The sequence below is a fragment of the Myotis nattereri genome, assembly GCF_964212035.1.
Source record: "Myotis nattereri genome assembly, chromosome: 19".
NCBI classification, from domain to species: Eukaryota; Metazoa; Chordata; class Mammalia; order Chiroptera; family Vespertilionidae; genus Myotis; species Myotis nattereri.
This window is the reverse complement of record NC_138095.1, coordinates 18,098,802-18,120,755: the sequence shown is the minus strand read 5'-3', so window position 1 is coordinate 18,120,755 and position 21,954 is coordinate 18,098,802. Positions and strand designations below refer to the sequence as shown.

Genomic DNA, 21,954 nt, shown 5'->3' with positions numbered 1-21,954 from the left:
AAACAGTAGTGAGTAGTCGGGAGGGAGCCGACCTGCAGAACCGGAGGTGAGGGACCCGCAGTGCGTCCCCATGCGATGCAGAAGGGCTGAGCTACCAACCCCGTGGCTTCTCTGCTTTCCCCAGCTCATGTCACAGTCTGTCTCACTCCTCATGTTCTTTTGTTATTGGTGCTGAAAGTGTTTTTTTTTTTTAAATTTATTTAATATATTTTTATTGATTTCAGAGAGGAAGGGAGAGGGAGAGACAGATAGAAACATCAATGATGAGAGAGAATCATTGATCGTCTGCCTCCTGCACACCCCCACACTGGGGATCGAGCCTGCAACCTGGGAATGTGCCCTGACCAGGAATCAACCATGACCTCCTGGTTCATAGGTCGACATTCAATCACTGAGCACGCCGGCTGGGCAAAAGTGCGTTACTTTGATGTTATCTAGTATATGGTTTTGTTTTTTTTGCGAGTAATGAAGTTCAAGGTATGTCTACAAAGTGAGTGGCTTTTCTTTCTTTTCCAATGAGGAGTGTAAACCTCTGGTTGAAAGTTGTCCCGTTGAGTTAGTAGCTCTGGAGGTTAGTCACTTACGCCAGTGCCGTGGTGATTGCGATCTCTGCCTTTGAAACCTCTGCCTTGGCAGCCGCCGGCTCTGGGCACGCTCCTTCCGGCAAAGCCAGGCCCTCTGCATGTTTGCTGTGCGCCGGGGAGCCAGCTTTTGTATGTGACCACAGTATAAAACTTAGTTTTTTCAGCATTATAGTAAATATGGAATTCTTATTTAATTTTTCACTGAATGACATGACCACAATAATATCAAAATGAGGATGCTAATTCAAACCTTTAGATGTACGCGTATAATTTAATTTAAACAATATAGTAAATATTACAGCGAATAAAATGGATCATCTGGTATGATTTAAATGTCTGAGTCTGAATACTTAAAATAACGTTCCGGAGATGCTTCTAGCAGAGCCATCGAGAATGCTGTTTTGTTCTCATGGAAACCATTTTGAAGGTACTTCAATGCAACTATATATTACCATGTATTTTCTTTATAAACAGAAATGTAGTGTATTGAAGAACAGAGTAAAAGAAAATGTGGTTACGGCACTGTGTGGCCAGGGTCCCCACACGTGGGTCACCAGACAGCAGAGCTCACCTCCCGCACTGCGTCCTCTCCCCCAACCCTGCCTTCTCCCTGCTGGGGACTCGGGGTTAGCAGGACAGCGAGGGGAGGAGGAACTGTTTTTTGCTTTTTAAAGCACTGAAACCAGGGCAGGGTTTTGATGTAAATGGGCAAATCTAAAGTCACAAAATTATTTTGCAGCACTTAAATGTGCAGCACAAGTATCTTATAAGCCTAATTCTTCCAATATATAAACTGCACCTTCATGGACAAATTAAATTTATGTAGAAGCAGGACTGATCACTGAGTGTGAAAGTGGAAGTTTGCTTTCTTTCTGTGGTGCTGATTGCATTTGCTCTTTAGGTTTCTGGGGATGAAATTAGCTTATGTCATCTTTGGGTCCTATTGTTCTCCATCGGAGAAAAAGAGTTAGGTCCAAAGACAAGACAGTATAGGAGTAAGGATTCCAGCCTATGCTTGGTGTGCGTCACGGACTGTGAGTGATCAACTTTAGTATCAGCACATAAATTATTTCTCTCCCCAAAGTGTGTTTGGCCATCTGCTTCTGTACCTTCAATATCAGACTCAGGCGGCGTGCCAAACTCGAGCCTTCTAGAATTCAAAACCTCTGAAGCTGACTACTCAGAAAACATGTTAGGAAATTCAATTTCTGCTTTAGTTCTTGGTAGATGGAAAATTATTTACCCTGTTGACAACTGAAAGAGTTGTCCAGAACCCCTTAAAAGTACTTGGTTAGAACTTTCTGTATGTTGATCTAGCGGGCAAGGAATTCTGGTACAGTCCTTGATTCAGCAAAAATTTACTGACGTGCCTCCAGTGCAGCCGTGGAGTGTGAAAGAATTCGGAGGAGAGAGGGTGACCTTATTTTAAAGTGTCTGCTGAAAGGCACGATTAGTTACAAAGTGGAGTTTTTATGATGTGTTAACAGCAATTGGCTTTTGAGTCTTGAATATATTTTTTTAACATTACAGAATAATTTTGATTTTGGGAATGTTATTGACCTGCAGCCTCCAGTCTTACTTCCAGGATTAGTTAATTCCCCCCATAAGCTCCCGCAATGAGATATCCGCATTGGATATTTGAGGCACAGGGGAATTTAAATCAGTGGCCTGATAGTGAGCAGTAGATCATGAGTGACGAGTTGGCCTGCCTCCCGGTCACTAACTCCGCAGAGGTGGGACTGTATCAATCCCCCTCCTTCGTGGGGGATATTTTAGGCTCACAGCTGTGTACTCCGCTTGGTCTGCACGGATCTTTGTGAGACTGGTTTTGTGCTGCAGGGGTAGTTGCTACAGACGTGGCTGCTTTTTGCCCCAGGTACACTTTGTCCCAGACGCCGGAACTGTGGCTCAGATCGTCTACACCGATGACCAGGTTCGGCCGCCCCAGCAGGTGGTGTATACGACAGATGGTGCCTCCTACACGTCAGTGGACGGTCCCGAGCACACGCTGGTGTACATCCATCCCGTGGAAGCCGCGCAGGCACGTGAATGACTGTTGTGTATCGTTTGTTTATTAATCCGTTGATTCACTCATGACTGCTGTTTACCCTCTGCCAGTCACCACGGTGGCTGTTGATACAGGAAATGTTCACATAAGATTTATGCTTTCAAGGAGTTTATAACCAGCTTGGCAGAGGAAGATACGATTTATTTATTTAAATTAAATGTAATGAGTTAGAAGAGTGATTTTCAACCTTTTTCATTGCATGGTACTAATGTAAACTAATTACTAAAATTCGGCACACCAAAAAAAATATTTTTTGCCGATCTGACCAAAAAATAGGTATATTTTTTATTGATTTACCAAAAAATAACAACAATAGTAATAATTACCTACCAGAGTGACTTTTTAAAAAATCAGGTGCCTATACTTGTGTATAAGGATTTCTGGCACAACGAATTAACCAATCAGACATAACCTTATTATGCAACATATCCAGTAAGATGCAACTCTATTATATGACCTATATATTTATAGTTCAAGACAGGGCACCCACACCAGACAGCTATTGTGGTGTTTTCTGTTGTTATTTTTTAATTTGACAATCTAAGGGAAAAGAGGCCAGTACCCTTGACTATGTAGTCAGGTATTGCACGTTTTTTTTTTTCTTTTTCGTTTTTTTTTAATTCTTGCGGCACATGGTTGAAAGCCGCTGAGTTAGAGCACTGGGCTTGTATCAATTCTTCTCCCCAGTGATCCTGGACTAGATCAACATGTTACTTTTCCTAAGTATCAACAAGCAGGCCAAAAATGGCATTTAGTTCTGCATAGCTTAATCAAAGATGGGTCAGGGAAAACATACAGAGTTGTAGTTAAATGTATAAGCAAAGGTCCCACTAGCTTATTCACTGCTATTTATTAGTAATTCATTACCGATTTGCAGGACTGTCACAGAGTGAAGGTAAAAGCTGTACAATTATAGGTTCTTTTTTTTTTTTTTTTTTTTTGCCAGTGACTTGGGGTATTAGTCTCCAAATGTATGACACAAATATTCCCCAATATATAACTTTGTTTCTCTTGTTAGCACTTTTTTTACACTGGACAAAGCACTTTTAAACATATTAAAAAAATTAAGTTCCATGCTTTTATCGTAGGATCCTGGTAATAAAAATGTGCCCTTATGTGCAATATTTAATCAGGAGACTCAAATCATTTCCAAGAAGAAATGGAGCCTACCTAATTGATACCTTTCAAATGGGTATAAACATGAAATTGCCAAACATGGAGCTGATAGTTTTGGAATGCCTCTGCTTAGGCATAGTCCCCTAACGGTATTAAAATAAGATCACATAGTTAATGTAAAGACTGTTCTGTGTCCAGCTTTTAGTTTATTACCAAATGTCTGAATTCTTTTTTTTTTCTTTATGGATTAAGGTATTACATATGTGTCCTCACCTCCCCATTGGCCCCCCCCCCCCAAGTCTGAATTCTGTTAATTTTTAATGTCAGATTTAAGAATCTGGCACTGGCTGAAACTCTCTTTTACATTCTTTTGCAATCGAAACGTAGCCATAGTTCTTATTCCCATGCGTTTACTCAAGGCCTGGGCAAATTAAAGTCTTTTAAAGGTTTTAGGGGAAAGAATATTTTTCTGGACTGGAGGTTTTCTGTGGTGCCCTGGGCTAAAATAATTTTGAAGATTTTTCTTCTGTAATCAGCTTTGCTGCATCATGACATAAATTATGTGTTTATGAGAACTTCCTTTTAAATTGTGATTTTACTGGCTCTTCTGAAAAAAAAAATCTATGGAACATTAAATTGAGCTTATTTTTCTTCTGCTCTTCTGATAATGTGTGCGTTTTATATTTGAAAGAGTTGCCATGGCTGCATGTGCAGTACTCTTCTATATTTTTATGTATGTTTATCATTTTCATTTAATTGTAGGTCTCCTCCTTGTGGTTCACAGTGTAAGTGTGAGCGAATGCACCCCCGTTCATGGCGTGTCTTTTATGTTTTCATGACAGGCCTTTTAAATTAGCCGTGACATTCAGCCTCAAGAGAGGCTTTGCTGACGAGTAAAATGTTGACGTATGTTAGCCAGTTGAGATGGTTAGCCTACACAGCCTCTGTGGTGCCATCTGAATGAAAGGCTTTAGCTAAATGTAAGATTGCTATCGTTATCTTCTTTATTAATGAAGGATTATTACTAGCTATATGGGAGTTAACTCTCCCACGAATTGGTGCTTAGCAATAGGATAATTTTTTCTGTGTAGGCGAGCTGTCTAAAGATCTATTGATAAATTTGTTGTTGTTTTTGTTTTTGTCTAGACTCTGTTTACAGACCCCAGCCAGGTAGCTTATGTCCAACAGGATGCTACAACTCAGCAGGTAATGAGTTCCTTTTTGCCTCTTTGCTGTTTGGGATAATATTACGAATGTTACCATTCCCTGGAATGTTCCCCAACCCTCTGCACTGTGTATTCTCTTGAATGCGTGCTTCTTATATAGGAAAGTAAAGTTGATGGCAGCCTTCATCATTCTAGCTTCTGAAAAACTGAGATTCTTTTTGGTTACCCTTTAAAACATTTCTTTCCTTTCATCCATATTTCTAATATAGCCTTTTTGACTTTGAGGGATTTCCTTGTTCTCCTCCAGATTGTGAAAGTGATAAAGAAGGTGCAGGAGCTAGATGTTGTCAGTCTGACTCCAAATAGTTTTATTTTCATGTCAGGTAGTATGACTAACTTAGCCACACCACTGAGCGTCTCGAGTGATTATTAAGTACATTCTCAATTGGTAAGCACTTTCTGCTTTTGAACTTAAAAAAATATATATATTTGTTTTTATTTATTTCAGAGAGAGGAGGGGAAAGGGAGAGAAAGAAACATCAATGATGAGAGAAAATCACCTATCGGATTCCTCCTGCACTCGCCCTACTGGGGATCAAGCCCAAAACCCAGGCATGTGCCCCGACCAGAATTGAACTGTGACCTCCTGGGTTGTGGGCTGGATCCCCAGTGGGGGCCATGCAGGAGGCAGCTGATTGATGATCCTCTCTCATCATTGATGTTTCTATCTCTCTCTCCCTCTCCCTTCCTCTCTGAAATCAATAAAAATATATTTAAAATATTTTTTAAAAGGAAAACAAATATAATAGATTGAAATACATTAAATATATTTAAAACCCATAAGCTCATACCGATATTAAAAGCAATAATGCACTGGCCACTTTTTGAGGATGCTAAGGGACCACTACATTCATTCTTCAGGAAACTGGTAAATGACCAGAAAGAATACGGCCTTTCTTCCCTGAATGTACTCAGGTAAACAATTACTTGATGAGGGAAATATCTTTTTAGAAGCATTCCAACTAATAAATAAAGAAGGGAGGCCTGGCTTAGAATATCACCATTTTTCATCTTTAATGAAATATGGACCTAGGCAGTGATCATTAACAATAGTCTGAAACCATCAGGAAAAAGCTGACGAGGCACCTTATAACGGATGGATCAACCCGACCCTCTGAACATTGTTAATATCATGAAAAAGAGAGAACCATTCATTATAGGCCTCCTGCTGTTGTGTACCTTCTACTTCATTTCATATGAAGTATTCCTCTCCCCAAATTGAGCCTGAATCTGATTGAGTCTCTGGGTTCTGCTACCAGCTTGTAGGAAGCCTGGTAGACAAACTAGAACAAGTTCAGAGACACACAAGGCTGTAGTCAGCAAAGTCCATACTGTGGGAAACTGTCAGGCAAAAGGCCTACTTTCTTCCACATATAAATTGCAAAGGAAAAGAAGAGGAATGGGGATTTACAGATTAAAGGAGACTTTGGACAAACCAGTTGTAAAAAAAAAGAAAAAATGAGACCACTGAGGAAATCCTAACATTAAGTGGCTATTTGATGATATTAAGGAATGATTAACTTTTTAGATATGCTAATATATCAAATTAAAAGTTATTTTTCTGTAGGCTTATCTACAGAACTATTTACAGATGAAAATGAACAATGCCCGAGGTTTGCTTCCAAATAATCTAGTGAGGGAGAAAATGCGTGGGAGAGTAGTTGAAGTAAGGTTAGCCGTGAGTTGATACTTGAAGCCGAGTGATGGGTGTGTGAGGTGTATTATACTATTCTCTCTATTTGGCATATGTTTAAAATTTTTCACTATAAGTGGGAAAGTTATTTTGACAAGATGCCCTAAACAGCTTTTCAGAAGGTGAAAAAATTTACATTCCTACCAACAATATATGAGAATGCCCATTACCACACACCCTTCCGTTCTTTTAATATTTTGCCAATCTGATATGCAAAATGGTATTCTGTTGTTTTACTATTAAGGCATATTTTAATTAGAAATGGTGTTGCCATTTGCACCTCAAAGGGCCCTTCATCTTCTTCAATCTCCAGAAACAATCTGTTTCATGTTCTGTACAAAAGGAAGGTTGGGCTCAGATAGCTCTGTGAACAGTGACATCACAAGGAAGTGTAACCGTGGGCTTAGCATCTTTCTTTATTACAGCTTCCTTTCAACCCTCACGGTTTTTATTCCTGGCTATAACACCTCATTGATTGTCAGCTTACTCTGTGACCTGGATACATTCCGGATAGAGAGTTGGATGAGCATTTAACACAGACGATAAAAGCTTCCCCCTCCCCGCTCCCCCTTAGCAAAAAGGTTCCTATTTTCAGTGGTGGCAAAACCCATTTGAAGCCTTTTTCTTTCTTTTAAAAAAAATTTTTTTTTTTATTGATTTCAGAGAGGAAGGGAGAGAGAGAGATAGAAACATCAATGATGAGAATCATTGATTGGCTGCCTCCTGCACGCCCCCTACTGGGGGGGTGGAAATTGAGCCCCCAACCCAGGCATGTGCCCTTGGCCAGAATCGAACCTGGGACCCTTTAGTCCGCAGGCCGACGCTCTATCCACTGAGCCAAACGGGCTAGGGTGGAAGCCTTTTTCACATGTGTCTTCCCTACCCGATAAGCAAGGCACCCGCGGTCTCCAGACCCCGAAGCACAGTCTCTTCTTTGTTTCTGAAAATGAGCATGTGCGACTCCCCACACGCTGAGGAGGAAATATGCTGCTGATCATGGGCCTCGGGGGGACCTGAAGCATTCTGTTGCGTTTGCTGCTGTCCAGTGTGGCTTCCTATTTCACTCCTCCCATAGATTGCCTCCTGAAACGCATTACATAGTTTCAGAGGTCATTACAGAGCGAGGCATTAAGTGGGACGGAGAACGTGCACCAATAAGTTTAACAAATTCTTTTTCCTCCTGCCTCCCGTGTTTTATTGTGGGTGACAAAATGCACAGGATTAAAGTACTTTTGTGTTGAATTCTCTTCCTGTGAGTATAATTGCCACTCGACCTTGCCGCCTGGCTGTTGTCTCCGGAGCAGGGGTGGGTGTCTTGAGGCTCTGGGGTTCAAGGTGTATGTGAGGCTCACCTCCGCGGTTGCTCTCTAAGGGCCATTGTGATGTAGCGGAAAAAGCAGAATCAGAATCTGAATTTTATCTCTGCCACTTAGGAGCGATGTAGTAATGTTACCTGGCCTCAAAGGAATTTAAAAATATGCCTCGCTCCCAGTAAGTGTCAGTTGAATTTGAATTAGTTTTTGAAAAATATGTTGTTTTTTAAAATTGATTTCAGAGAGAGGAAGGGAGAGGGAGAGAGAGATTCTCATCAGTGATGAGAATCATTGATCAGCTGCCTCCTGCACGGCCCCTGCTGGGGATTGAGCCCACAACCCGGCATGTGCAGAATTGAACAGTGACCTCCTGGTTCCTAGGTCAACACTCAACCACTGGCCAGGCTGAATTTGAATCATTAATTGAACAAATTTATAATGCATGCCTACTGTGTGTTGAGGTCTATGCTTTCTGGAAATAGACAGTGTGTCCCTAGCAATGATTGTCATGGACTCTTCTCATCCCTTTTCAGCAGTAGTTTGCGCGATTCTGCTGTGCATTCAACCTCTGCTTCAACATCAGCCTTTCCAGATAATGCTGAAGTGTCGGGCCTTTTCTTTGCCACAGTCTTTTAGGGGAGCTCAGCGCGGGGGAGGAGAAGGTTGCTGGTACTATTTTAATGTCAGCTTTCTCAGCAGTGGCGAGAAGCCAGCGGTAACCTTGCCCAACCACAGTCTTTCTAGCAGCATCTGCGGGGGAAATACATCTCCGCTCCGCTGGAATGCCTCTGAATTGCTGAATTCATTCTTTGAGGTTGGCTCTGCAGAGATATAAAGAATTTATGAGGAGCAGAGGTGGATATATGCTTTGGTTTGTTCAGTGTGTGATAACATTCATCACTAACACAGGCATAAAATTTAAGTGCTCAGAATAAAGGGCGACATTGAAACTGTGCTCTGAGATAACAAGTGGGGACGCAGCAGCTTTGCTGGAGGATCAGGGGCGGCTGCGAGGGGAGGTGGCAAACGCAGTCCTGCTGCCAGACAGGAGTCCCTGGTCTTTTTCTGGTTCAGGCTTCACTCGGCGGGTATTTCCTTCTGCTTTTATGGAAGCCGAAGCTGAAGCAGCCCCCAGCATGCTGTCCTCCCACGTAAAGCTTCTAGAAGGCCCTGAGCTGCAGAGGTGGGATGCCATGCAGGAGTCGGGACTCCTGGGTTGCAGGCATGCATGTTAAAACAGGCTCGCACTGTTGGAGGTAACTGATTTTTATCTGCTTTCTGGAGCCTGAGCATTTTATTTTATTTTTTACTTTTTAAAATATTTTTGTTGATTTCAGAGAGGAAGGGAGAAGGAGAGAGAGATCTAAACATCAGTGATGCGACAGGCATACCAATCAGTTGCCTGCTGCACACCCCCTACTGGGCATCAAGCCTGCACCCCGGGCATGTGCCCTCACTGGGAATCGAACCTGGGACCTCTTGGTCCATGGGATGATGCTCAATCCACTGAGCTACACTGGCTGGGCGAGCCTGAGTATTTTAAACGTTGGACAATGATCTTTTTTTTTTTTTTAACATATTTTATTGATTTTTTACAGAGAGGAAGGGAAAGAGATAGAGAGTTAGAAATATCGATGAGAGAGAAACATCGATTAGCTGCCTCCTGCACATCTCCTACTGGGGATGTGCCTGCAACCCAGGTACATGCCCTTGACCGGAATCGAACCCGGGACCTTTCAGTCCGCAGGCCGACGCTCTATCCACTGAGCCAAACCGGTTTCGGCGACAATGATCTTTTTAAAAAATAAATTAATTAATTAATTAATATTTTCTTTATTGATTAAGGTATTACATATGTGTCCTTATTCCCCCATTGCCCCCCCAACCCCCTCCACTCGTGCCCTCACCCCCCCTCCCTAGTGTCTGTCTCCATTGGTTATGCTTATATGCATGCATACAAGCCTTTTGGTTGATCTCTCCCCCTTCCCCGCACCCTCCCTTGCCTTCCCGGTGAGGTTTGACTGCCATAGCGTCAGGCTCTGTAAACACTCGCAGAACTTCCTCGTTATAGAGTTTAGGAAGCTCTTGGACTTGGTGCACAACTAACCCACCACGGGGGTTTCTGTGACCAGCAGCCCAGTTCCTTTAGGTGCCTACAGGAACTCGTGTCATTTCCCAAGGGACCGATATATTTTCACAAAGTAATCCTCATTGAACATAGAACGTTCAGCAGTCTTTTACATATAATGTTATCTCAGTCCTTACAGAATTTTTGATAATAATATATTATTATTAATGTTAAGCACTTACTAAATGCCAGACACTTTACTACTAGCCTCATATACATTATTGTTTCATTTAGTCCTCCCTCACAACCTATTGGTGTAGGTTTATTGCTGTGTCCATTTGACAGATAAGGAAGCTGAGGTTCAGAGTAGTTTGTTACCTTGCCAAGTAGGGGGCCAGGATTTTAATCCACATCTGACGCCAAAGCCCATGCGCTCTGCTTCCCTGAGTGGCAGTTGAAGAGTCAAGGTGGACTCACAGGAAAGCGCATAACATTGAAAAGCAGGTGGTGTTTGGCAGTGGCTACGAAGCTATGGGGCTTGCCAATGTGTGAGAGGTCAGAATCTAGCTTCTAAAAGATCTTGGCAGACTGGAAGGACAGAACAAGCAATAAAAGGAAATTGACTGGAGAGAAATGCAGAATCCTCTCATTTGAGTGAAAATCAGCTGTTTAAGTTCTGAGGAGGAGAGAAGTGGATTAATAGCTCTCTGAGAGGGAAGAGGGGCCTGGGCATTTAATGATCTGCAAATGCGAGATGGGTCAGCCGGGGAGCAGAGGCCGTCATAAATGCTAATGCTACATTCAGACAGATATGGAATCCACCGGGGAGCCCATGAAGACAGCAGGATGAAGAGGGGCTGGAAGTTCGGCCATGTGACTGGATTAGAGGTTTTGGTCTTGACGTAGTTGAAGAACTGTCTTCAGGTGTCTGGAGAGGGAAGATGTAGGGCCCGTCCAATGCATGGGAGATACGGACAGGGACATCTCCACGCCACCGAGACCATCACTGAACTCTCCAGCGGGGTCCGGCTGCTCTGGGAGGTGCTGACTGGGGAGCAGGGGCTGGGTGACGTGGATGGGATTCTGTGCCTCCAGGTGCACAGGTCAGAGCAGAGAAGTCAGGGAGGGCTAGAATGTCAGGATGGGTCATGGAGAAACTGGAACGGGATGTCTGCTTTAGAAGATTGGTGCGGGAAGAGGATTCTAGGCAAGGAAAACGCCAGGTGGGGAGATAAAGAAAAAGGGAGTAGACATTAAAAAAGACATTTCTGTATTTATTTATTTATTTTTCTGTTAACCCTCACCTGAGGATATTTTTGCATTAATTTTTTTAAAGAGAATGGGAGGGAGGGGGAGAAACACAGAGAGAAACATTGATGTGAGAGAGACACATCGATGGGTTGCCTTCCACAGAATCCCGGGCTGGGGATTGAGCCTGCAATTGAGGTTCGTGCCCTTGACCGGCATGGAACCCGGGACCCTTCTGTCCGAGGACCCATGCTCTATCCACTGAGCCAAACCAGCTAGGGCCTTGCTGTATTTATTAAATTGTAAGGGGACATGGCTTGACTGTAACTTAGGGTTAATTGGGACTAGTTGGGCAGGAGAAATAAGATTGGGTAAAAGGAATCTGGGTGGTCTGCAACCCATGGCACTCATTTAGGTGAGAAAACTCTCGGAGGGACCTTTTATGTTCTGCCAGCAGATTTGGTAAGGTGGCCTTAACCCAGTACATGACCCAAACCTCCCCTTATTTGCAAAAGACCGATTTCAGCACGCTGAAACACATAGATACCACTTTCATTCTCAAGACCTCAGCCTCTCTGAGGGGTAGGGGGAGAGCTGCTCACCATGGAATTTTACCAACTGCAGGTTGCACCATGTGCTTAGTTTGAGAAGTGAGTGGTGGAAGGTAGGTAAAATCATTACCTACAGTGCTGTGGCCGCCCTGAAAAGGCAGGAGGGACCTCCACCCAAAACTGAGTTCAGAGGTCGAGACTGATGATACCACACGCACACCACAAGGCTATGAAAAGGTCTGCTGCTCACATCCTTGCAGTCCCAGGGGAGGCAGGGCAGGCCTCTCCAGCAGGTTGGAAATGGCTGGAGAGGGAGTAAGGAATGGCTCAGGGTTTTGTTCAGATGCAGGGTTCGAGAGCACCTGGTCAGATGCTGGTGGGGTTTGAAACTCCTGCCAGTATCAAAGGAGGGAGCACCTGGGACTTCTCATCAGCTTGCCCGGATGTGGGGCAGAAGCAGCAAAACTGAGGGCAGACTCTGTTTACAGCTGATGGATGGAAATCACTTTTCCAGGACCTTGGAGGGGGCTCGTGTGAAGAATACCCGCTCCCACTACCTGAATGTCACGTGTGTCCGTGTCTACAGTAACTGTAAGGGGACGTGTGCTAACTTTGTCATGCGACTTTGTCCAGGCCTCGTTGCCGGTGCATAACCAGGTGTTACCTTCCATCGAGAGTGTGGACGGCCCGGACTCTCTGGTCACTCTTCAGAACCCTATGAGTAGACTGGAGGCCAAAGAGGAAGAGGATGAGGATGAGGATGAGGACACAGAGGAAGAGGAGGAGGAAGATGGTGAAGACACAGACCTGGATGACTGGGAACCGGATCCCCCTCGGCCCTTTGACCCGCACGACTTATGTGAGTACCGGCGAGTTCTCATGAGTGAGGCTTCCTGTGTGGACCGAGCTCCCTGCTCCAGGGCATCGAGCCTCAGCTTGGACATGTGCCCTGACCGGGAATTGGACCCTGACCTCCTGGTACATAGGTTGACACTCAACCACTGAGCCACACTGGCCGGGCTCCCCAGATTTCTCCTGGGACCTTCCGTGTGATGGTGGTAAAGCCCGTTTGCATGGGGCCAGAGTTCACCTTCATGTCCAACAGAGAACCATCTCATGTGTTTTTCCTTGAATGTATGTGTTTTCAAGGCCACTCTTTAGTCAAAATATGCATAAAGTCACTTTCTCTTATAGACATTCAGATAAAGTAACTCTTCACTATTGGAGAATTATTGAAATTGGAAATTCCTATTTCCTAAGCCAGATCATCACACAGCCAGAGTTGGTAAAATATGATTGGCTAATTAAATTAGCTAAGGGTCATGAGTATGATCTCCGTGTGGTCCAGTGGCTATATATACATCATTCTGACGGTTAGCTGACAGAGGGTGCTACGGGGAGAGAGGCAGTGAGTGTGGATGCTTAGTGCAAACTGATCACTCGGAGAATGAGCCAGCGCGTCCTCTCCGGGTGGGCCCGATTGTGCCATCCAGGTAAATGAAGGCTGGGATGTTAAATTCATTCATTGAAGCATGACCTTCACGGAGTGCATTAAACTCTCAAACTGCACAGCACGCTCTCTGTTTTTGTTCCCAGACAATGAGATTTCTATAATTTCTTTTGAAAAAATTGATTAAATGGTATTGTCAGGTTTTCTTTTTAACAGCTTTATTGAGACATAATTTATACACTATAAAATTCACCTTCTTCATCTCATCAGATTTTATAACATTTAGCCTAATAAGCTCTTCTTTTTTTCTTTTCAGACATATTATAATTGATTTGTAAATTTAGTGGCCACTATTGGAATTAATACCAGTAGAGAAATAAGTCACAGCCACAGCCTGCTTATTATTTTTGGCAGGCGTAGCTGATTTCTGCCTGATTTTAGAGGAGAAGTTCAGGATTTTATTGGCCTATGAAAGCTAATATATTACAATTGAATGGGTATTGTAATTATAGGAGTTAATTGAATTTTGGTCTGAAAACTTGGGGGTTTTTCAGCTTAGAACTTTTTAATTGATTTTTTTAGGGGGGGAAAGGGAAAGAGAAAGAAAGGGAGAGAGAAAGAGAGAGAAAAAGAGAAACATCTATCTGTTCCACTTCTTTATGCATCTACTAGAGGCCCGATGCACGAAATTAGTGCAAGAGTAGGCCTTCGCAGACCTGACTGCCTCACCCCTTGCAGCCCCGGCTTTGTCCCGAAGGTTGTCTGGAAGGTCGTCCGGATGGCCATTCCCCTTTTCAGCTGTTCGATCAATTTGCATATTAGGCTTTTATTACTATAGATTGGTTGATTTCTGTATGAGCCCTGACCGGGGATCGAATGTGCAGCTTTGGCGTATCAGGACGCTGCTCTAACCAACTGTGCTACCCGGCCAGGGCTCAGCTTTAGAACTTTTTACCTGAGATCAAGTCATGTTGAAAGGTCTGACTTGCGGGTTTGCTGTTTGTTGCAGGGTGTGAGGAGTGTAACAATGCACACGCCTCAGTGTGCCCGAAGCACGGCCCCTTGCACCCCATCCCCAACCGTCCCGTGCTCACCAGAGCCAGAGCCAGCCTCCCCCTGGTCCTCTACATTGACCGGTTCCTTGGAGGTGTGTTCTCCAAAAGGCGCATCCCTAAGCGCACCCAGTTCGGCCCCGTGGAGGGACCCCTGGTCAGGGAGTCCGAGCTGAAAGACTGTTACATTCACCTCAAGGTAAGCTATGCTTTATTCGTAGTTCACTCTTGTTCTCATTACTTGTAAAGGGCACACATTTTCCTACTGAGCCTCCTAATCCAGTTTCCAAGCAGTTGATTGCTAAGGCAGGACATGAGCAGCTCTCAAAGGTGTCAGTGTTAGGGGCTGTATTAGTTGGCTAGAGCTGCATAACAAAACGCCAGTTAAATGACGGAAAGGCATTTTCTCACAGTTCTGGAGGCTAGAAGGCCAAGATCAAGGTTTTTGGGGGGTTGCTTTCCTTTGAGGCTCCTCTCTGACGTGTAGAGGCCGCCTTCTTCCTGCGTCTCTGGTCATCTCTCCCTGGAAGGCTGCCCTGGTGTCTCTCTCTGTGTGTCCCGATCTCTTCTTGTAAGGACACCCGTCAGGTTGGATTAGGACCCACTCTAATGACCCCACTTAAACATAATCGCCTCTTTAAAAGCCCTATCGACAAATATAGTCACATTCTGAGCTCTTGGGAATTAGGTCTACAACATATGAAGTTTTTTTGTTTGTTTTTTGTGGCAGGGGTAGGGGGGATGGCACATAATTCAGCCCATAACAGGTGCTCTAACATCTCCCCCGCAAAATGATTAGAGCACAGAGGATTGTGTAAACCAGGGGTGGGGAACAACAGCCCTGGGGCCGTATAAAGCCCGCAAAATCCTTTGGTCTGGCCCTGCCAAGGCAGTAAGGGTGAGTTAATTAAATGTTTGACCAAATAGAGCAGGCTAATTTTTTTAAAAATATATTTTATTGATTTTTTACAGGGAGGAAGGGAGAGGGATAGAGAGTTAGAAACATCGATGAGAGAGAAACATCGATCAGCTGCCTCCTGCACGCCCCCTACTGGGAATGTGCCTGCAACCAAGGTGCCCTTGATCAGAATCGACCCTGGGACCCTTCAGTCCGCAGGCCGATGCTCTATCCACTGAGCCAAACCGGTTAGGGCTGGCTAATTTTTAAATTGATAATATTTTATGACCTGTGAATGAGGTTACAAATATCCAAATGGCCCTTGGCAGAAAAGAGGTATCTAAGTACCAAGAATGTTTTCAAGAAAATCACTTTTCAATTTTTGAAACTAATGTGGATTCTTTTGCTAAAGAATAGCTCACTATGTTAAAGTATATTTATACTGATCTTTTTTTTTTTTTTTATGTTTGATGCTTTTGCTTCTGTTTAACCAGTTGGGGACTGCCTCTTTGAGAGCCACTCTGGAGAGCCAAGAAAGGGCAGTGGGAAGGAAAAATATTTGGGGTGTGTGTTTTGAGAAATTAGGTGCTGTCACGGGGAGGTGTTCTTTGGTAAATGCTCTAGATCTCTAAGAAAGAATATTCGTTTATAAAGAGAAATACAGGCTGAACATTATAAATGAATGCAGTTGAATCCCAAATGAAAGCAAGTTGTAATAAATTTTGCTTGCATTTTCTGGCTTATTTGTAGCATTTTTTGATGTGTTAGTTAATGATAAAACATCATCAGAAGCTATACAATCAGGTTGTTAACTTTGAGGTTTTGCCATTCTCCTATAGGTGGGTCTTTGGAAGTATCCTTTCCCTTTTATATTTGGCAAGACACAATTCCAGGAGCTATGCAGAGGGGAGAATCGGGACATATGGTTTAATCTTTTGTTATTATGATGCGAATGCAGAGCCTATTGAAGATTTTACTTCTGTTGTTCGGTGTGGCTTTGAACTTTCTCTTCGGTTGCAGGTTTCCCTTGACAAAGGGGACAGAAAAGACCGGGACTTGCACGAAGACCTATGGTTTGAGTTGTCTGATGAGACCCTTTGTAACTGGATGATGTTTGTGCGTCCAGCCCAGAACCACCTGGAGCAGAACCTAGTGGCTTACCAGTATGGCCATCACGTGTATTACACAACAATAAAGAACGTGGAACCCAAGCAGGAACTGAAGGTACGGAGCTGCCTCAGTGGGGGCTCTGCTAGGAATTGTGATTAATTAATGCTTTCTCTACTCCCCCCCGCCCCCCGAATTTATAACAGCAAAACCACAATCACCTAAAAATCCAACCACAGGGTCATGGCTAAGTACATTTTAGAATACAGACTTTGTGGAATAGTATCCGCAGTTAAAAATGAAGTCTCTCAAAATTAATATTTTCATGTTGCTAAAATAATGTTCCATAACAATGATGTAGGATTCATTCATTTAGGGATTAATACACGGAACTCTTCCTGGTTTCAGACACGAGGAAAAGGTGGATGGTTCCCTGTGTTAGGAAACTTGTATTCTAGATGGGGGAGGGAGGCGGGGAGCGAGGAGGATGGGCAAAGGATATAAATAAGCAAATGATATCAAATAGTGGTGAACATTAGGAAGGAAACAAATGGTGCAAAAAAAGCAAATAGAAGGAACGGGACCAGTTTAGATTGCTGGAGAGAGAGGGCCTTGCTGAAGAGATAATTAGGCCGAGAACTAGCTAACGAGAAGGGGCCAGCAGTGGAGCAGGGTTAGTGGACGGTGAAGAAAAGAATCCAGCATTCCCATGGTGAAGCAGCAAGGGCAAGTGAAGGTTGGGGTGGGAAAGAACTGGCATGTTTGAGGAACTGACCCCGGGCCTCTTGGTTGAAGAAACAGTGAAGCAGAGTGATGAGGGCTGGGATTGCTTAGCAAGGTAGGACCAGATTATGTGCCCTGAGGAGGCTGCCAAGCATGTCAGGTTTGTCACCAAACAAGAAGCTGTTGCTGGCTTTTAAGCACGGGAATGGCGGAATCTGACGGTGTTTTAAGAAAACCACTCTAGCTTCTGTGTGGAGAATGGGCTGGAGGGAGCAAGAGTAGAAAAGAGGAGGCTCATTGGCATGTATCTAGTGGCAGAAACAGAGATGAAGAACATTCGAGCAATCACCAGTTTTTGCTAAAGGATTACAGAAGAAAACAGAAGTCCAAGATACCTTTTGCGTTTCAAGTCTGAGCAGTTGGGTGAAAGGTGGGGTATTTATTGAAATGGGGAAGGTAAGCAGTGGTTAGTAGGGGAGTTGGGGAGCATCTTGAATTCAGTTCTGGGCATGTTAAGTTGGAGCTGTTTGTGAAACGCCTAAAATACCAAGTAGGCGATAGAATGTACGTGGAGGGAACAGGGAGGGTCTAGGATGGAGATACTGATTTGGGAGTTATTAGCGTAGAATTGGTTGGAAATGGATATGACCACCTTCGTAACAATGAAGAAGGCCCCGAACTTGGACTAAGCTTTGAGAAACACCAGTATTTAGAAGTCAGGGAGAGGAAGAAGAGCCAGACATGGAGCAGATGCAGGGAGCGGGGAACAGACCAGGAAGGGCGGGACAGCATCTGGAGCCCTGGGTGAGAGCCGTTTGGTGACTGGTGGGGGCCGGAGCCGCTGTGATGACAGCTGTGTGAACACCCGTGTTTAATACAGATAAAAACATCAGGAGAGGCTGTGTTTTATTTAGATGGAGAGACATGAATATCACCTCTTGTGAAGTCGTTCTAATAACAAAAACAATTTTTTAAAAAAAAAGGCAAACGAAAACACGCTGTGTGTCTTGGCAGATGAACTTCCTGAGTGCCCATCTGCCGACTGGAGTTGGAGGGGTTGGGCCCAGTGGGGTGTGTTGTTGCTGTGAGCTGCTCTCCACGGGCTGTGGAAAGGCCCACATTGTTTCGTATGAGCAGGAGAAGTATTTGAGAAGTTAAGCTCGCAGAGAACGCCTGGTGGTAGCCCGCAGTGCCTGATGATGCGCTTGGTTTTTGCAGGTGTGGTACGCCGCATCCTACGCTGAGTTCGTGAACCAGAAAATTCATGACATTTCTGAGGAAGAAAGGAAAGGTGGCTGCCTTGTGTTTTTTTTTTATATATATATATATGTTATATATGAGTTCTAATTTACATAGATTGTATCTTTATGCAATCCCTAGTTTTTCTATCTCAATAGATTTAGAAAGATATTCCAGTAGGCTTTCTAGAGCTACACATCCCTGTCTAATTCTAGGATCAAATGACAGTGACATATTTACATCTCTTTCATGAGTGCCGGGAAATAGTATTTAACGTAATGAAAACCTGCACCTGCTAAATCAGAGGGTGATTCCTATCTAGATGTAATCTCTGGGGACATAGCCAGACAGGCATCGATTTTGTTTTTAATATAAGTGTTACGGTAGGATAATCTCCATACATAGAAATGCACAAATTAGAAGTATACAGCTCGGCGACTTTCCATGCAGTGAACATACCTGTGTCACCTGCACCCAGGTGCAGGTACGGAACAGGACCTGTGTCCCAGGAGGCCTCTGTGCTTCTTTCAGTTGCGCCTCACCCCAATGTGATGCCTCCTGCCTTCCCTCCCAGACACGACGAGCTGGCACCGAGCTTTGTCTGATAGAAGTGTGTGATGTGTACACCTCTGGTGTGCACCTTTTGCTCAACATTATGTTCATGAGCTTCATCCATATTGTTGTGTATTGTTATTTGATCGTTCTCATTGCTATGTGACCTAACTCCAAGTAGGTAGTGTCAGAATTGCTTTATATATACAACCCAAATTACGGTAAAATAGACGAATGAATTGTGGTATATTCATACAATAGAATACCAGATCGGTTCTTGGGCCATGTCACCTCCCTGGCACATTGATGTGTGCTTAGCAACCATGGACGATCACCTGAGCTTCGAGGCCCAGGGTTTTTTTGAGATCTCATTACCGAGGCGCCATGGAGTGACTCACTGTCCCTGGGGTTGAACTTACCTTCCAGCTCCTGCTCCACGCCCTGGCTGCTATCGCCTTGCTCAAAGCAATCTGTAATCAAGTGGCCTGGCTTTCTGGCACAGCCAGCCCTCATCAGAATCATCTCATTAGCATAAATTCAGGGATGGTCAGGGACTACTATCAGTCACAAGAACACATATTACTTGGGAAATTCCAAGGTAGAGTTTATCTCCCAGGAGCCAAGGACAAAAGCCGGTTAAATTCATCATTATATGGGAGGGTCATTTCCAGCTTTTGGATCTAATGAAGAGTGCCTCTGTGAACATTCTTATGCATGTCTTTTCGTGAACATGTGTGTGCATTTCAGGGGTGTGCCTCTCGGAGTGGAATTGCTGGGTCATAGGTTATGCATATAATCAACTCTGAACATTGTGCCAAAGTGGTTATATTGGGCATTGATTTTCAAGTTATTTGTGATAAAATATACCCTCAGATTTTGAAGCTTGCATCTGAATCACTAGGCTATCTGAATACAGATTCACACTGTAGCACTTTCTGTCCTTCCAGTGTGGTGAGGCTGTGTGTGTGTGTGTGTGTGTGTGTGTGTGTGTGTGTGTGTGTTGGGGGGTGGAAGAGGATAGTATGAGGATGTTTGTTCCTTTGATGTCTTACATCATGAATATATCAGAAAATAAGGTCCTAAAAATTGTTCTCTGTCAAACTTTAGCCTTTGATTTTAAACAGTAATGCAAGTAGCAGACACTCTGTATGTTTATGAACTTGGCTGTGGTGAGATGAGTGGGGGAGGATGCTTGATTTTTATTGGTGTCTATTGATCATCAGCCTTTATAACTTCTCTCCTGTGACTGTAGTTCTTCGAGAGCAAGAAAAGAATTGGCCCTGCTATGAATGTAACCGCCGATTTATAAGCTCGGAGCAGTTGCAACAGCATCTCAATTCTCATGACGAGAAACTGGATGTATTTAGCAGGTAGAATGATGGGGAAGGTTTCAGAAACTTAGGTTTTCAAGTCCAGATTCACTTCATACTGTCTATAAACTAATGAGTGTTTGTGTATATGTGTGTGTGTAGACAGATAACCAGGTAGGCTGCTGAGGGGAATTTTTTATGTCATTTCCCGCCCACTCCATCCTCACTTATCATAAAACTCTTTTCCAGCATAACCAGTCGCCAGCAATGGGAGGGCCTTTTACCTTAGTTAAATCTCCCCTAACTAAAGATCCTAAAGTATGAATTCTTGAGATAGCATACACCTTGGAAATAATCTGCACCTTTGATTTTCAGACTGTTTTTTTTTTTTGTAGTAGAATTCCTTCATTATATGTTTAATTCCACTATATCAAAAAGATAAACAAGGGAGAATCATACCGGATGGGGTGGGCAGGAGCCAGAACAGGTAGGCCTTATGAGTAATGGTGAGAAATGTGGATTTTATTCTGAGTGTTGGTAAGAAATCTTTAGAGTGTTTTGATCAGAGAGTATTGTGGTGTCAATTATATTTTAAAACATCACCCGGATAAAAATAAAACCAACTTAGCTTATATTGGAGCAAGAGTGAAGACAGGGAGTCCAGTGAGAAGCTCTTCCAACTGACCCGGTGAAGAATGAGTGGTTTGGAAGGGAAAGGACCAGAGGACAGAGGTAGGGCTACCAACCTCTGTAGGATTTGAGAAGAGAGGAGACGGTGTGGGCATTTAGGGAGTGGGAAGTAAATGGTCTGGGAAGTACAGTAGGATTGCCTGCAGCCTGGGGAGCTCGCTGAGGCCATGGCCATGAATTACAGGGAGACCACCAGCGTGGCTGTGCCATCTCCAGCTCCTTTGCTGCGAGGTGCCGTGCAGAGTGGGCGGAGGGTTGGGTTGCACAGTCCACTGACCCACGCCTGCCAGGGCTCTAGCTTCTTTTTTTTTTTTCTGAATAATTTGAGACATCTCTTTGAGCTCTCTAGAGAGCAAAGATGAGACATTTAAGAAGTGTACTATATATTAGCAGAAACAGTAGTTTCCATTTTTAAAAAATCAGGAAGAATATTAAAGTAAGGAAATTAAGATTTGGGAAAGTATTTGTTAATAGCGCAATACGTAGCCATGACTCATTATAACCCAATCTCTTGTCTTCAGAACAAGATGCAGAGGGAGGGGACGAGGCAAGAGGCGATTTGGCCCAGGTCGACGGCCAGGGCGTCCTCCAAAGTTTATCCGCTTGGAAATCACCAGTGAAAATGGGGAGAAGTGTGATGATGGGACACAGGTACTGGGACTGATGGGAAAGATGCTGGTTTAGAGGGCATACGGGCACTACTATTGTAGTTAATTAGAGGATGTACCGGCACTACTATTGGATTTAATACAGATGCCCTTCCGAGGATGACAGCTCTGCCAGGCCAGCCCTCTGCTGCCTGTTGCTTACAGTGTGGCTGGAGACCCAAAGGAGAACTTCACATCCACAGCCTGGGGCAGCAGCCCCCGCCCAGTGTAGGCTGGGAAAGGGAGTCAGGAGCAGTGCTCTCTAAGGCATCCATGAAGATGGAACAGGGCATGCTTGGTTTTTTTAAACTTGCTGTTAACATTTTGTAAAATGCAATAAAAATGAATTAGTAAAAAAAAAGTGTGGCTAGAGAAAGGCAAAGAAAACTGTATTTTCAGATATTACTTAGAACAAAAAC

The 21,954-nt window shown here is 43.8% G+C and overlaps 1 protein-coding gene across 1 annotated transcript in view; it reads left to right on the top strand.

Annotated features, from left to right (window-relative positions):
* Nucleotides 1–21,954, top strand: part of PRDM10 (PR/SET domain 10) — a 77,109-nt gene that overhangs the window by 29,374 nt on the left and 25,781 nt on the right. The window contains exons 3-10 of the mRNA XM_081113432.1: nucleotides 2,461–2,625; nucleotides 4,915–4,974; nucleotides 12,501–12,726; nucleotides 14,327–14,568; nucleotides 16,288–16,491; nucleotides 18,316–18,388; nucleotides 20,141–20,258; nucleotides 21,410–21,539. Coding sequence (XP_080969558.1) covers nucleotides 2,461–2,625; nucleotides 4,915–4,974; nucleotides 12,501–12,726; nucleotides 14,327–14,568; nucleotides 16,288–16,491; nucleotides 18,316–18,388; nucleotides 20,141–20,258; nucleotides 21,410–21,539 — 1,218 coding nt within the window. The remainder of the gene's footprint in view (nucleotides 1–2,460; nucleotides 2,626–4,914; nucleotides 4,975–12,500; nucleotides 12,727–14,326; nucleotides 14,569–16,287; nucleotides 16,492–18,315; nucleotides 18,389–20,140; nucleotides 20,259–21,409; nucleotides 21,540–21,954) is intronic.